This window comes from Crinia signifera, chromosome 2 (assembly GCF_055691185.1).
Source record: "Crinia signifera chromosome 2, ASM5569118v1, whole genome shotgun sequence".
Taxonomy (NCBI): domain Eukaryota; kingdom Metazoa; phylum Chordata; class Amphibia; order Anura; family Myobatrachidae; genus Crinia; species Crinia signifera.
The window spans coordinates 347,157,085-347,172,782 of NC_139218.1; the positions used below are offsets into that span (position 1 = coordinate 347,157,085).

Below are 15,698 nucleotides of genomic sequence, written 5' to 3' on the forward strand. Positions count from 1 at the left end.
TCGGTCCGGAGCTGGACAAGATTGTGACTACGGTAGCCACTTCCAAGACAGCCTTCCTCCCGTCGGCACCCTCTAAGCCGAAGCAGTCCTTTCGTTCCTTTCGGCCGCAGGGAAAGCCGAGGGGACAATCTTCAACAAGAAGCCGTCCTCCCAGGAGGGAGTCGTTTGGTAAGAGCAGACAGTCCCAGTCTGGCAAACGTCAGCCTCCTAAGGCCCCGGAGAAGGCCTCCCAATGACTCGGGGACCCCTCAGGTCGACTCCCTGCCGGTAGAAGCTCGCCTCCTCCATTTTGCCAACAGATGGAGGGAGACGACATCGGACAATTGGATTTTGAGTATAGTGTCGGAAGGATACTATCTCTCCTTCAACAGGCGTCCGCCGACCCGATTCTTTATCACGGGGCGCCCGGCCTGTCCTCTGAAGGCGGAGGCTCTCAACGCCTCCGTTCAGACTCTTCTCCAGTCTCGGGTGATAGAAGTGGTTCCTCCTCAGCAGAGGGGCCACGGCTATTACTCCAATTTATTCTTGATCGGGAAGCCGGATGGTTCATTCCGACCAATCCTGAATCTCAAGGATCTCAATGGTTACTTGAACATTCCGCGGTTTCGCATGGAGTCCCTCCGGTCCATTATACAGGCAATGGAGCCGGGGGATTTCATGGTATCTCTGGACATCAGAGATGCATACCTGCATGTTCCGATACATCCGGATCACCGCAAGTACCTCCGGTTTGCAACCAAGGATCTTCATGTCCAATTTCGGGCTCTACCCTTCGGAATCTCTACAGCACCAAGAGTCTTTACGAAGGTGATGGGAGTTATGGCAGCCTTCCTTCACCTCCAGGGAGTGCGGATTCTGCCTTATATGGACGACCTTCTGATTCTGGGACAGTCCAGAGAACTACTCCTGCAACATCTAGGCATTACGCTGGACCTGCTCCAGGCTCACGGTTGGCTAGTGAACTGGCGCAAGTCCAGCCTGGAACCCTCCCAGGAGATGATACATCTGGGAGCGCGTCTGGATTCCCAGGCCCAGAGGGTCTATCTTCCAGACAAGAAGCGGCTGGCTTTGCAGGCCCTCTTACGAGGGTTTCTCAAGCACAGGAGAGTCTCTCTTCATCTATGTATGAAGATTTTGGGCAAGATGGTCTCGTGCTTCGAGATGGTGGAATTTGCCCAATTTCACTCTCGTCCGTTGCAACACCAGATCCTCAAGTATTGGAACCGTTCACCACAGGCTCTGAAGAGGCAGGAGGTAGTACTCTCTCAGGAGGTTCGACTATCGTTGCTCTGGTGGCTCAAGCCACGTCACCTGTCCATGGGACGGCCCTTCCTAGTCTCCGACTGGGTACTCTTGACGACAGATGCCAGCCTCAGGGGCTGGGGAGCGGTGGTGGAGGACCGATCCTACCAGGGAGTTTGGTCCCACCAGGAGTCGGGGTTGCCGATCAATATTCTAGAGCTCAGGGCGATCTACTTAGCCCTTCTCCAGGCGGCCCCCCTGATTTGCTCTCGTGCAGTCAAGGTACAGACAGACAACGCCACGGCGGTGGCGTACATCAATCACCAGGGGGGAACTCGGAGCAGAGCAGCTTTTCTGGAGGTACAGCCAATTCTTCGTTGGGCAGAACGTCACCTCTTGGCATTGTCGGCAGTGTACATTCCCGGCGTCGAAAACTGGGAAGCAGACTTTCTGAGCCGCCAAGAGATCCACTCCGGAGAATGGTCTCTTCATCCAGAGGTGTTTCACTCTCTAACCCTTCGTTGGGGAAGGCCTCAGATAGACCTCCTGGCATCCCGGTGGAATCACAAGTTGCCTTGCTGCGGGTCCAGGACTCGGGATCCAGGCGCATTTCTGGTCGACGCTCTGTCGGCACCTTGGCCATTCGATCTGGTGTACGCCTTCCAGCCGGTGGCTCTTCTTCCTCGGTTCCTAAGAAGACTCAAGCGGGAACGGGTAAGGGTAATCCTGGTGGCCCCAAACTGGCCACGCAGGGCCTGGTATGCCGATCTCCGGCTCATGGCGGAGGAACCTCAGTGGCGGTTACCTCTCCGGCCAGACCTTCTGTCTCAGGGACCCTGTCGACATCCCAACCTAGCTCGTCTCGGTTTGACGGCTTGGCTCTTGAGAGGGAGATCTTAAGAGACAGGGGGTTCTCAGATTCTGTGATAAGAACCATGATAGCGGCCAGGAAGCCGTCTTCAGCAAGAGTCTACTACAGGATCTGGAGTTCTTTCTTTCGCTGGTGTGAAGAGCACGAGAAGAATCCAAGGAGGTTCTCGTTGCCCAAGGTTTTGGCCTTCTTGCAGTCGGGAGTGGATTTGGGCCTTCAACATTCCACTTTGAAGGTTCAGGTCTCGGCACTCTCGGTTCTGTTTCAGAGGCGCATTGCGACAAGACCGGAGGTTCGCACTTTCCTCCAGGGGGTCATGCACGTGACTCCTCCCTTTCGGAGTCCCGTAGTCCCGTGGGATCTGCCTTTGGTTCTGAGAGCTCTTCAGGTGGCTCCGTTTGAGCCTCTGGAGTCGGTGGAGTTGCGTTGGCTTTCATGGAAGGTGTGTTTCCTTCTGGCGATTGCGTCAGCTAGGCGGGTCTCGGATTTGACCGCTCTATCTTGTAAGCCACCGTTTTTGGTCTTCCACCAAGATCGGGCAGTCCTCCGTACCAGGTTGGGTTACCTGCCAAAAGTGGTATCCAGGTTTCACGTAAACCAGGAAATCGTAGTTCCTGCTTTCCAGGATTCAAGAAGTGGAGGGGCTCTTGATGTGGTTCGGGCCCTTCGCATCTATGTGGATAGGACCAGGGAGATTAGAAGAACAGAAGCTTTGTTTGTTCTTTATGATCATCAGAAGCGGGGTTGGCCCGCATCTAAACAGTCCATTGCCAGGTTGTTGCGGCTTACGGTTCAGCAGGCATATCTCCTGGCGAATAGGCCGGCGCCAGCAGGGCTCACGGCCCATTCCACTCGCTCGGTAGGATCATCGTGGGCTGCGGCTTCAGGAGTCTCCGCAGAGCAGCTGTGCCGCGCAGCCACATGGTCTTCCATGCACACTTTTATACGCCACTACAGGTTTGATACTTTCACCGAGGTCGACTCTGCGTTCGGCCGTGGCGTTCTTTCTGCAGCTCAGGAGCGTTCCCTCCCGTGAGGGGACAGCGGTGGGACGTCCCACTGTCCCAGTGGCCACCAATGGCATGAAGGAAATAAGGGGATTTTTGTCCTTACCTGGAAAATCCTTATTTCTGAATCCTTTGGTGGACACTGGGCGCCCGCCCAGACGCCCCTGATCGGCGGATGGGTTGGTTTTAGGGAATGCTCTTGTTCATGGTAATACAAGATCTCTCTTTTTCTTTCTTTCATTCTCTCCTTTCCTGTGCTCCTAAGTCCGGTGGTAGTCTAAACTGACCTACTGTAGGATGGAGTGTGGGGAAGGAGGGGCCTGGGCTGCACCACTAAAGTGTTAGCTACTTGGTGCCTGTCGCCATGGCTCCGCCCCCTTCCCACTGTCCCAGTGGCCACCAAAGGATTCAGAAATAAGGATTTTCCAGGTAAGGACAAAAATCCCCTTTTTTGTATTTCACCCTTACCTATGGTGCTATGGCATCCTGTGGTGATATATAAATAATATAAACTGAGTTCATTAACTCTGTTACAAAAGTCGCTTGGCTCAATGTGAATTGTCATTTAATAATTTAAACTTTTAATGCAGACTGTATGAATGTAACGTATCTTGTAAATGTGACCGAAAGATGTGTCAGAACCGGGTTGTACAGCATGGACTTCAAGTGCGACTCCAGGTGTACAAAACAAAAGAGAAAGGCTTTGGGGTGCGCTGCCTGGACGACCTTGACAAAGGAACATTTGTGTGCATCTATGCAGGCAAGTGCCAGCTGTAGACACTAGCATTATTTCTATGTACTGCTGTAATATTGTATGAAGAATTAGCGGCAGCACATTTGATGTTTACCATTACCTTACATGTATCTGTCAGAACAGTACTGTAAGTATGGGAGTTACGTAGACGATATATGTTATTTATACAGGGTTATATGGGTAGGTTAGCGATGGGTGATAGGTGATAGGTGACTATTTATTGAAGCTGCATACTAGGCAATTAGGAATCAGTGATATTATACAGGTAGGTCTTTTTTTATTGACAATTAATCTGTCTGCACGTGCTGTAACTCCAATCAGTCATTGATCTTCAAACTCCCGATGCATAGAAATAATAATGGCAGCTTCCATTTAGTTAGGACTAGGATTCTTGTAATGTGAGGACACTAACTCTCTGTAACACATGAATAAACTAGAGTAAAGGGCATGATTTCATTTCTAAGGATAGCTGCTCTTTGTAGTTATTCAGACATTTACATTTGTGAATGTTATTAGCTGCCAGGTTTTTAAAATATATCAAATAATCAGACTGAATTTAATATAATAGTAGAAGACGCATCTATTTGGTTGGGCCTAGTGCCTCTTGTACCGGCTCAAATAATGCATTCATTGAAATGTAATCCTTCAATGGCACACGGTTATTCTACCACCCTTACCAACAGATGTCCTCATACATATAGGGGTACATTTACTAAGATGGGAGTTCTATTAAAGATCAGGATATACTTCTTATTTATTTAGCACCTTCTAGAGCAGAGGTTCTCAACCTCAGTCCTCAGGTCCCCCAACAGTGCATGTTTTCCAGGTCGTCCGGCAGGTACACAGGTGCATTCATTCACTGACACATTTTAAAAGATCACAAGTGGAGCTAATTATTTCACCTGTGATTCTCTGTGGAGACCTGTAAAACGTGCACTGTTGGAGGTCCTGAGGACTGAGGTTGAGAACCACCGTTCTAGAAGATAATCAAATCTAATTGGTTGCCCATAGCAACATCCCATCTTCAATAGAACTCCCATCTTAGAATCAGGGAAACAACAGAAATTCTTTTTTACGGTGCACAAGAGGAGAAGAAAGTATAAAATATAACTTTTATTAATTAATGTGTAAAATTACTGCTAAAATATAAAACCAAACATACAACATAGATCGACTAAGGACTTCTAAAAAGGAAATGGCTTTCCTAACGTAGCGGGGGTAAGTACGTTGGTTTTATTACAATCAAGGATCTGCAAGATTGTGTGGTGTGTGTCGGATCACAGTATAATTAATGGAGTATCCAATCAGTGATTGGCAATGTATATCAGTAATGAGGAACCATGTCCCTAATTTTGCCACATCACCTAAGTAAGGATATGTTGGGAGGAGACTAGGTGCGGACAGCGTCCTGGCTGCTCCTGTCACCTCCTATTACAGACATGTAGTAGGCAAATGTACGTGCTAATAGTATGGTCCGGGGAGGACAATGCGTCCTAAATCCCTGCGTGATATTTAGTTCAATTGCTATACACTACAATGCCTCTGCAGAATGAATGAGGCAATAAATGCAGCCTCTCTGTCTCCTGCTATCTGCATCGCCATCTGTGTAGCGTATGCCATCACTGAATAGTGACCGGCACACCGCTCCGGCTGACTGTAACCGATAGACGCACTACTGACAATTCTATTACAACAATCAAATTACAATTAGTCAATCTATTGTATGTTTGGTTTGCAGTAATTTTAAACACTAATTAATAAAAGTTATATTTTATAATTTCTTCTCCTAAAAAAGACTTTCTGTTGTTTCCCTGATTCTACCGTTCTACTGTCTGGCGGTAGCACACCTCATCCTATATATAATGCCATTACAATACTGATAAAGAGGTAATTTGATTATTTCAATTTAATTTCCAGTGCGATCGATCACCCCCTTGTTTCTAGAACGCCCATCTTAGTGTATTTACCCTAGAGACTCCATCACACACAGGTATACAATTGTCATATATAAAGTGAATCGGCCCAGTCTTCTGGTGCGTCCTAGTCACACTGCACTGCAGCGAAGATGCATTTAGAGGGGCTATTTGCCTGTCACGTCTGATGGCCCTCTGCCATACTGCTACATAGGTAACTTCTAGTCATACGGACAGACTAAAACGTACCAAACATATGTTATAGGGCCGCCACATAAACAGCTGCAATTCACAGTCCAATTGTTGGATACATCTTCCAAACACAATTTGAATAATTTTTCTTTTATCTCCTTTAGCAAATAAGAGATTTCTGCATCAGCGAATCACCGACCTGCCTTTGTATTCATGCTTTGTGCGTTGTTATGACATTGTGCCACCACTGACACCCATCACACTAGTTCTCCTCCTTTATAAATGCACGTGTACAGATGTGATTTAGAGGGTGATTCTCTAGTGATCAGATGGGGCCGAATCTCGCCTCCTTCCAATAGTGGGTTGGTCTGCGCATGTGCGTATTTGTGAACGTACAGACCCCCGGTGCGAGCGCCTTCGACGAGTATTGCACTCGCCAAGGCATCCACGTGGTTAAAGGAGGGAGGAGGGCTGGTGAGGGCAGACACCGGCCCAGAGCAGGGGAACGCCCTGTTTTTAATGGGCATCCCCATGGAAACACTGAGCAATCCCCTGGGAACGCAGAAAGGCCAATGCTTGGTTGGGGCGCGTGGCACAAGACATCTGGACGGACTCTTTGGTGGACTCTGATGGAAATAAGTCCGTTTAGACTGACTTTTATTACCGAAGGGTAGAGAAATTATTCGATGGTCGGTGACCACCAAATGATTTCGCATGCGAGGATATGTGTTCGGGTACATCCCCTCACATGGTACCGGGGGCATCAGGGGCGGCACCCTTGCGCTTATGGGCTTGCTAGGCAGTGAATGACTGCTGCTTAGCGAGCCTTGCCGAATAAGGCCCTTAGGTGAAGTTCCAGCACTATGACGATGTATCAGCCACTTACCTTGTCATTTTGCAGGTCGGGTTTTCATGAAATCTGCTGACGTAAATGCTGAAAAGGATCCTAATGTATGTGTGATTCCAGCGAACGGAAATAAGAGAGTTTCCATTCAACCTAAACGAAGGCGCGTTTCTCACTCCGATTCCGAGATTACGGTTTCACACTCCATTTCTGCCAGCAAACAGAAGCTCGGGGCTTCGCCATCAAAACCGGGACGTGGCCGACCAGCAATGCTGAGGTGAGTATACATATAAGCTTGTTACGTTATACATATTAGTATGCACATTTCTAGTGTATGCGATCTCCTGAACATTCCATACATTAGTGCTGGCTGAGCATCTCGCTTCTTTTATATATAATAGTCAAGTAGTCATTTGTATGCACTGAAAGAATCTCTCTGCTCTAGTGATTGCAGCACAGTGTAACACCTGTAGCCACATTCATATTCCTGGAAAGCTTGGTTAGAATTAAATGTACTTCTATATAAATACATATATGCTTACATAGGGCAATACACTTTACCGCTCCATCCTGTGATAGGAATGACATTCATTAGCGACAGTGAGTCACAGTGTTACTCATTAGCAGGCAGATATACCAAGCCTTGGAGAACGATAAATTCAGGAGAGAGAAACCACCAACCAATTATTGGGGAAACTACTTATGACGATAGAAGCATACAGGGAACAACACTTGGTTCAAAAACCTTGACTGCAGTGGTACTAGACAAAAAGGAATTTTTCTGGCAACAGCCCTTATTGTCCCGTCCCCACAGATGTTATCTTGTTAAAAATATATTTGCACTTCGCCGATATACAGAAGATAATGTTGGAAATTTACTAAGATGTGTATTCTACGTCACGTGTGATGTTGTTATGGGCAACCAATCAGATCCTGTCTACTATGTTCTAGAGCAGGCATGTCCAAACTATGGCCCTCGCGCTGTTGTGGAACTACAAGTCCCATCATGCCTTGCCACAGTTTTGTTATTAGGGAACGCTAAAACTGTGGCAAGGCATGCTGGGATGTGTAGTTTCACAACAGCTGGAGGGCCACAGTTTGGACATGCCTGATCTAGAGGGTGCTACATAAATAAGAAGTAGATTCTGATTGGTTGCCCATAGCAACATCAAATGTGAAGTCGAATACACATCTTAGTAGATTTCCCCAATTTTTTGCCAACCCCTGCGGATTGAAATGTCTCCGTTGGAAGAATTCTGTTGCTATACAAAGCAGATGTAGAAACTGTACAATTATGGAGGGTATTCAATCCTGGCCCATAATTCCGATTGTCGGGGATGTCTTTCATCTTGTTGACGTTATTACAATTATGACAATTGGCCTATTAATGCCTACTAATGTGATTGTCTGTTCCGGAAGCTGCCGCCCAGAAATGCAACAAAGAGGAACGTTGTCTGTCTGAGTAGGTCTATGGCTATGCAGGCTGGCCCTGGCAGCAGGGATGCAGGCACCATGTTCCTCTGTGTACATGATTGCAGCAGACATTGGACCACAATACACCTGCGCCACCCCCCGTTACTTCCTAGAAACGGAAACTTTCCATCATCACTCTCTGATTATATACTCACTGCTGAACGCGCGGTCACAAAGGAACCTTGGCTCATGCCTAGTGTGATCGTAGCGCATGCGCAGTCTGCTAATAATCATTCAATTGCAAAAACATCAGCATATCATGCAGCTCTGAATTAGGCCCATGATTTTACATGCGCACAGCTCTGTGTAATTGTCCTGAATTCGTCCTACACTAATGTATCAGTGACACTTCTGTTGTACACTGTCTGCTGTTATAATATACTAGTTAAAAGTCCATAAAAATGACGGCTTCTGCAATGTACTTACACTTTGAGCTGTGACTGTTTTTAGCCCACAAACTCTCCACCCCACCCCGTCCCTGTCTGCTCCTACCTACAATCTCTGTCTTCACAGCTCCCTCTCTCCATATACAGCAAGTTTGAAACAGATCAGTGTCCCTACAAAAATTGCTTTCACTTCCTGTTATGACATCTTTTAGCACAGTGATTCCCAACCCTGGTCCTCAAGTACCCCCAATGGTGCATGTTTTCCAGGCCACCCAGCAGGTGCACAGCTGCACTCATTAGTCACTGATGCAATTTAAAAGATCCACAGGTGGAGCTAATTATTCACTTGTGATTCTGTGTGGAGAATGGAAAACGTGCACTGTTGGGGGTACTTGAGGACCAGGGTTAGGAACCACTGTTTCAGATATATATATATATATATATATATATATATATATATATATATATATATATATATATATATATATATATATATAAAAAATGCAGCGGGGGGGGGCGGCACTCAGAAATAACGACAGTAGACGGCAGCTCTTGTGACCGACGTTTCAAAAGCCCTTGGGCTTTTTTTATCAAGGTGCTGTCACCATTACAGCACCTTGATAAAAAAAGCCCAAGGGCTTTTGAAACGTCGGTCACAAGAGCTGCCGTCTACTGTCGTTATTTCTGAGTGCCGCCCCCCCCCGCTGCATTTTTTGTACAGAGCGTCCCTACACGCTCACCCAGGAGGGCACCGGAGCTTGTTACAGTAACCACGCACAGTGGTGTCAATACGGAGTGCCACCACAGTCTCCCCCTATATATATATATATATATATAGAGAGAGAGAGAGAGAAATGCATAGAGGAGGCACTCCTGGGGCAATGTCAAAAAGTCATAAGTAGGTATATGAACAGCGCTGGTGCCTTCCGAAGGTAGGAATCTCCTACAAATGTAGCAATCCTGGCGGCGGCACTCAACTAAATAAATGACCACACCGTAGGCACTGGTCATTTATTTAGTTGAGTGCCGCCGCCAGGATTGCTATATATATATATATATATATATATATATATATATATATATATATATATATATAGCAGAGGGATTGGTCGGCACTCTCATCCGCAAGGGGCAAACACCCAGGTGCCTTCCTTAAATTGGTAGAAAGGTGGATCTCAGGGGGTCCCAGCAGGGGCTGATCCCAAGAAACAGGCGGCACTCAAAGGGCTAAGGAAAATATCCAAATTTTATGTAGACAAAATGTGCAGCATGTCAGCATACAGTCATGTCGACGTTTCAAAGCCGGTGCGGCTTTTTCTTCAGGACGTGAAGTACATAAGGTGCATATGGTGCTGTGAACACCTTATGCACCTTATGTACTTCACGTCCTGAAGAAAAAGCCGCACCGGCTTTGAAACGTCGCCATGACTGTATGCTGACATGCTGCACATTTTGTCTACATAAAATTTGGATATTTTCCTATATATATATCTGAAACAGTGTATATATATATATATATATATATATATATATATATATATATATATATATATATATATATATATATATATATATATATATAGATCCGGCTCTCCTGTACTGTGTAATGCTGCGTCGGGTGCCCGGGCAGATTGATGTAGTATAGCAGGGGACGGGGCTCGGCACTCCAGACGGCTTGAATAATCTCAGGCAAACACAGATATCAGGTACAACGTTTCAATGCCTTTTAATGTGGCACTACCTGACGAAAGTGCCACATTAAAAGGTTTGTACCTGATATCTGTGTTTGCCTGAGATTATTCAAGCCGTCTGGAGTGCCGAGCCCCGTCCCCTTATATAGATATATATATATATATATATCTCTCTCTTTGGAATGTCCGGCACTCCCCGCTTACTCTCTTTCTCCTGTGACCGGGTGCCTTCCCTTGTTGTGTACTCACCACCAATACAATGTCAGAATGATGGGCGTCACTCCGGGACTTGGTGCAAATAAGTGAAACTTTATTCCTCCTTTACGGTCTACGCCGTTTCGGGATAAACCCTTCGTCAGGACCAGAAGTATATAACAAGTGCAACAACAACTTGATACAGAAAAAAAGAACTTACATATAGGGGACCCGCTGTGCAGCGTCCTCCTCCGTCTGGGACTCCCGATGACGACTTCCAGGTGCTCCCGGAAGTGACCCGTCCGTCCTGACAGCGGAGGAGGCCACACTGTGTGAAAAGTGAACAGTGCCAATAGTTTAATATTCATCATAAAGTGCTTTGTGCTTACAGTTATGTTGATATAAAGTGCTAATATATTTGTGATGAAAGCACAAAACAACATACAGTACACATCATACAATTAAAAACGGTGCACTTTCCCTGGACCTGTTCCCTAATGGCCACTAGATGGCTCTGTGGCACAACACATTCCTATCTCATGTATGTAAGGGCATAGCTTCTTCTCTTATATCTGAATTACTTAGCTATACCTTCAGCTTAATAAATGCGCTGTATTAAAGGGAACAAATGCATCCTTGATGTCTGCATGAATCCCCTCTGTTTATCGGCAGAGAGCTCTCCTGCTCTTAACTGGAACCTGTCCTGTTGTTATAATGATTTTATTCTTATTATTCTACACAAAAATCTATAAGATTTATAAGAAACTGCCCAGATTCATAGTTTCATTGAGACCCCCTGGCTTGAGGGTCCCCAAGGTGTGGATCCACCTGCTCTCAATTTGTAAGAGGTGTTTACCTCTATCTCCCCCTCTTACGGACTCTGGGGCCTGGTCAATCAATTGGAATCTTAGGTTGGCCACCCCATGCTTGGCTTCCAAAAAATGTCTGGCCACAGTCTGTTCGCTGTGGCCCTTTTCTATTGCCGCACGGATGGCAGTTCTGTGATTTGCCATCCATTCTTTAATGGTACCAATTGTCTTCCCGACATAATTTAACCCACACGGGCATGTCAAAAGATAAACAACGTATTTAGACATACAAGTCAAGACTGGTTTGATGTTATAACTCTTGCCCGAGTGGGGGTGACGGAAAGATGTCCCTGAACTCATATAGCTACAGGTGACACAACCGGTACACCTGTAGCTGCCCCCTTTACGAGAAAGGAAATGTTTAGCCTCTGTTTTTCATTTTTAGATGTCCGTTTTAACAACTCTATCCCCTATACTCCTGCCCCTGATGAAGCCTGTTTGCAATCTGGTGTTTTTTAGGCTTGGTATGTGGGGATCAGTGGCTACTATGGACCACATGGATTTGGCCTGTTTAACTATTCCTGGGCTTTTGTCAGAATAATGTTTGACCCAGGTAAAGGTCTCGTTGGCCTGGTTAGTTTTTTTAGGGTTGCTTTTCAATCATTCAGATCTAGAGATGCTAATGGCTTTTTTCTGTGCTTCTTTTAATAATTGGTAGGGATACCCCCTTTCCAAAAACTTGTTAACCATGCTCTCTAGTTAGGCATCTCTGATTGTTTCATCACTATTGACCCTGCACACTCGTATGAATTGCGAGTAGGGCAAACTCGCAGTGGTGGCCTTGGGAGGAAAGCTTTTGAATTGCAACATCATATTGCGGTCGGTGGGCTTAGTGTAAAGCCGGGTAATAAGTCTATTGCCCATTTTGATGACACGGACATCTAGGAAGTCAAGTTGGGTGGGACTTATTGTATAAGTTAGTTTAACTGGACTGCTTGATTGGTTGTGCTGCTCAAGCAGTTCAACCAGGGTCTCCTGTGGTCCTGTCCAGATTAGTATCAGGTCGTCTATATATCTATAATAAAACAGTGCAAATTGTACAAACACTGAGTTCTGCAAAAAGACATTACTTTCGACATGATACATGTATGCATTTGCATACACTGGAGCGGACGGAGAACCCATGGCACACCCTGACAGCTGATTATAATATTTTTGTCATGCATGAAAACATTATGTGTTAAGGTAAACCTTAACAGTTGTAATATGAAATTGAAATCTGGGCCTGTATAATTGGAATTGTGTGCCATGAGTTCTCCTACCGCTCGCAGCCCCTGCTCATGGGGGATGCAGGTATATAGGCTGGTTACATCGATCCCCACCAAAAGCGTGTCGATGGGGATTTCACCCAGCTGCTGCAATTTAGTTAACAGTGAGGTGGTGTCCTTGAGATATGTGCTGGTGTTCTGCACACAATTCTGCAAGAACGCATCGACATATCTCGCCACCGGTTCACACAGAGACCCCCTGGCCGAGGTGATGGGTCTGCCAGGAGGTCTCTGTGCGTTCTTGTGTAGCTTCGGTATGATATAAAATACCGGAGTTATCGGGTGCAGGCGCAACAGGCTTTTTTTCACTTCATATGACGCTAAGTAATCTCGGATGGCATTGTCCAAGATGATTTCTAATTCTTGCCGGTGCATTGGTGTAGGATCCGTAGCAAGTAGTTCATATGTCAAACCATCGGACAAAAGGCAGTCGCACTCCTCTTTGTAGTAAGATAAGTCCATCACCACCACCGCCCCTCCTTTGTCCGCCGAACGAACAACAATGTCCGTTCTATCCCCCAAACTCTTCAATGCCAGGTGCTCTTCTCTTGATAAATTACGAGACTTTGTACTGGGCACTGTGCTGCTGCTGTTCTCCAGTATCCTGGCAAATGTTTTGAGGGACGGGTTATTGGACAGAGGGTCGAATGTGCTGGCTGCCATTTTTCACTGTACCAGTGTCTTCTTGTTTATTGCTTAGACTGCCGCCGTGCAGTCGTTAAAAATACTTAGAAGAGCACCTAAGACTTTGCACACCCTCTGCCTGAGTGCCGGATCTCCTGCTTGCATATATATATATATATATATATATATATATATATATATATATATATATATATATATTAAACGGCCGCACTCCAATCTTCCAAAGGCGCCCATACACGTTACAATTATTGTATACAATATTGCATCTCATCTCATCTATGCGATGAGATGCAATATTGTATACAATAATTGTAACGTGTATGGGCACCTTAAGAAAAAAAAAAAAATATATATATATATTCAATAAATGAAGATGCGGCGACTGATTGCTCTAAAATAGTAAATACTATGTGTGCTGGTATGCACTTTAGGAAACCAAATAAGTTATCTAATAAAAAGTGGGTCTAAAACACGATAAAAGATTCACTATGGATAAAAAATTTGTGTCAAGAGGTACGTATAAAACACATAAGCATTTATTTAAACAAAGTAGACATTACGTCCCTTTAAAAAAAAAATACAGACAATTTTTTTTTTTTTTAAATTATAAAAAAAAAAAAAAAAAATTATAAAATTTTTTTTAATATCTATAATCTAACCTAAAAAATCTAAATTAATTATAAGGTGCAATAAGAGAGAAAAAAGGGTAGCTTAACTTGTAGAGATGAGACAGGAGGGCTATAGAGTCCCAACGCGTTTCGTCCTTCTGACTTTATAATTTTTTTAAAAATAAAAAAAAATTGTCTGTATTTTTTTTTAAAGGGACGTAATGTCTACTTTGTTTAAATAAATGCTTATGTGTTTTATACGTACCTCTTGACACAAATTTTTTATCCATAGTGAATCTTTTATCGTGTTTTAGACCCACTTTTTATTAGATAACTTATTTGGTTTCCTAAAGTGCATACCAGCACACATAGTATTTACTATTTTAGAGCAATCAGTCGCCGCATCTTCATTTATTGAATATACACATTTTACCCCGAGTAACTTACCATTACTTTTACCCTTGAAGATTGGCTGACACCCCATAATTTAAGGGGATATTGCCTATTGATACCTGGTGCCTGGACTGAGGATACACAAGTAGCGCCACTCATTCTTTGTTTACATATATATATATATATATATATATATATATATATATATATATATATATATATATATATATATATATATGTATATATATATATATATATATATATATATATAATTAGTGTATTTTAGTAATCTGTTTTATCCTCAATGTGTTAAGTGGCGTGGATGTAATATTCTAAAAAATGATATATTATATTCCCTTTTTGCTTTCTAGAAAAACAGTCTGCCTTGCCAAAGTTGGGAAATTAGACTTCGCATCCATTAAGAGACCTAAAACCAAGACCTCCATGCTGCAGAAACGTAGACGGCAGCTAATTGAAGAGGTAACATTCAGAGAAAACCTGGCAACCTTCACATGTGTATACGTATAAGATGTCCGCTTTATCTAAGCCAATCATGTGTAGGTGACGGGGTGCATGAATGATGACCACAAACTAGAATCTGACATCCTAGCAAAAGCTCCTGGCCAATCTTGGCTACATTTGTGGCCAGGCTGACGCAGCCACTACCCTGTAACTTGTAAATGTATCCCAGTACTTTTGGGCAGGAATGAGAGGTAAAGAAAAAGAGGGGTTAGAACAGTCTGAATGGATTTTTCACTTAGTTTAGTTTATTATATCAGCTTACAAACTTGCATTAACTAGCACTCTATAACTCCACTGAAAGCGTACAATGCATATAGGGATGGCTAAACCCATAGCTACTGTACATCTGCTTGTAGCTGCAGTCAGCATAAATCCCAAGTCAATTTGCGATGCTTATAGATAATAATCATGTGAAGGGACATAAGTTATGGCACACAGTCCTGTAATCCAGTGCATAATGCTCTCTACCTGGGTCTTCCAGCAAAAGAATTGCACCGCTTGCAGCTGGTACAAAATGCAGCCGCCAGACTATTAACTAACCAGCCCCGCTCCTGCCACATAACTCCCATTCTCTACGCCCTTCACTGGCTACCTGTAAAATGGCGAATCGTTTTCAAGATTGGCTTACTCACTTTCAAGGCCCTACATGACCAGGGCCCAAGGTACCTGCAACAGCTGCTGATCCCTTACTGTCCTACTCGATTACTACGATCCACTGAAGAAGGACTACTAACAGTACCCAGAATCTCCCTGAATTCATCTGGGGGTCGAGCTTTCAACTTTGCTGCTCCAACTCTGTGGAACTCTCTTCCTCGCACAGTGCGA

At 44.6% G+C, this 15,698-nt stretch overlaps 1 protein-coding gene across 3 annotated transcripts in view; it reads left to right on the plus strand.

Annotated features, from left to right (window-relative positions):
• SETDB2 (SET domain bifurcated histone lysine methyltransferase 2) overlaps positions 1 to 15,698 on the plus strand; it is a 62,407-nt gene that overhangs the window by 32,778 nt on the left and 13,931 nt on the right. For all 3 annotated transcript variants that reach the window (XM_083169668.1, XM_083169669.1, XM_083169670.1), the window contains 3 exons: positions 3,711 to 3,880; positions 6,881 to 7,100; positions 14,723 to 14,831. In XM_083169668.1, coding sequence (XP_083025794.1) covers positions 3,711 to 3,880; positions 6,881 to 7,100; positions 14,723 to 14,831 — 499 coding nt within the window. The remainder of the gene's footprint in view (positions 1 to 3,710; positions 3,881 to 6,880; positions 7,101 to 14,722; positions 14,832 to 15,698) is intronic.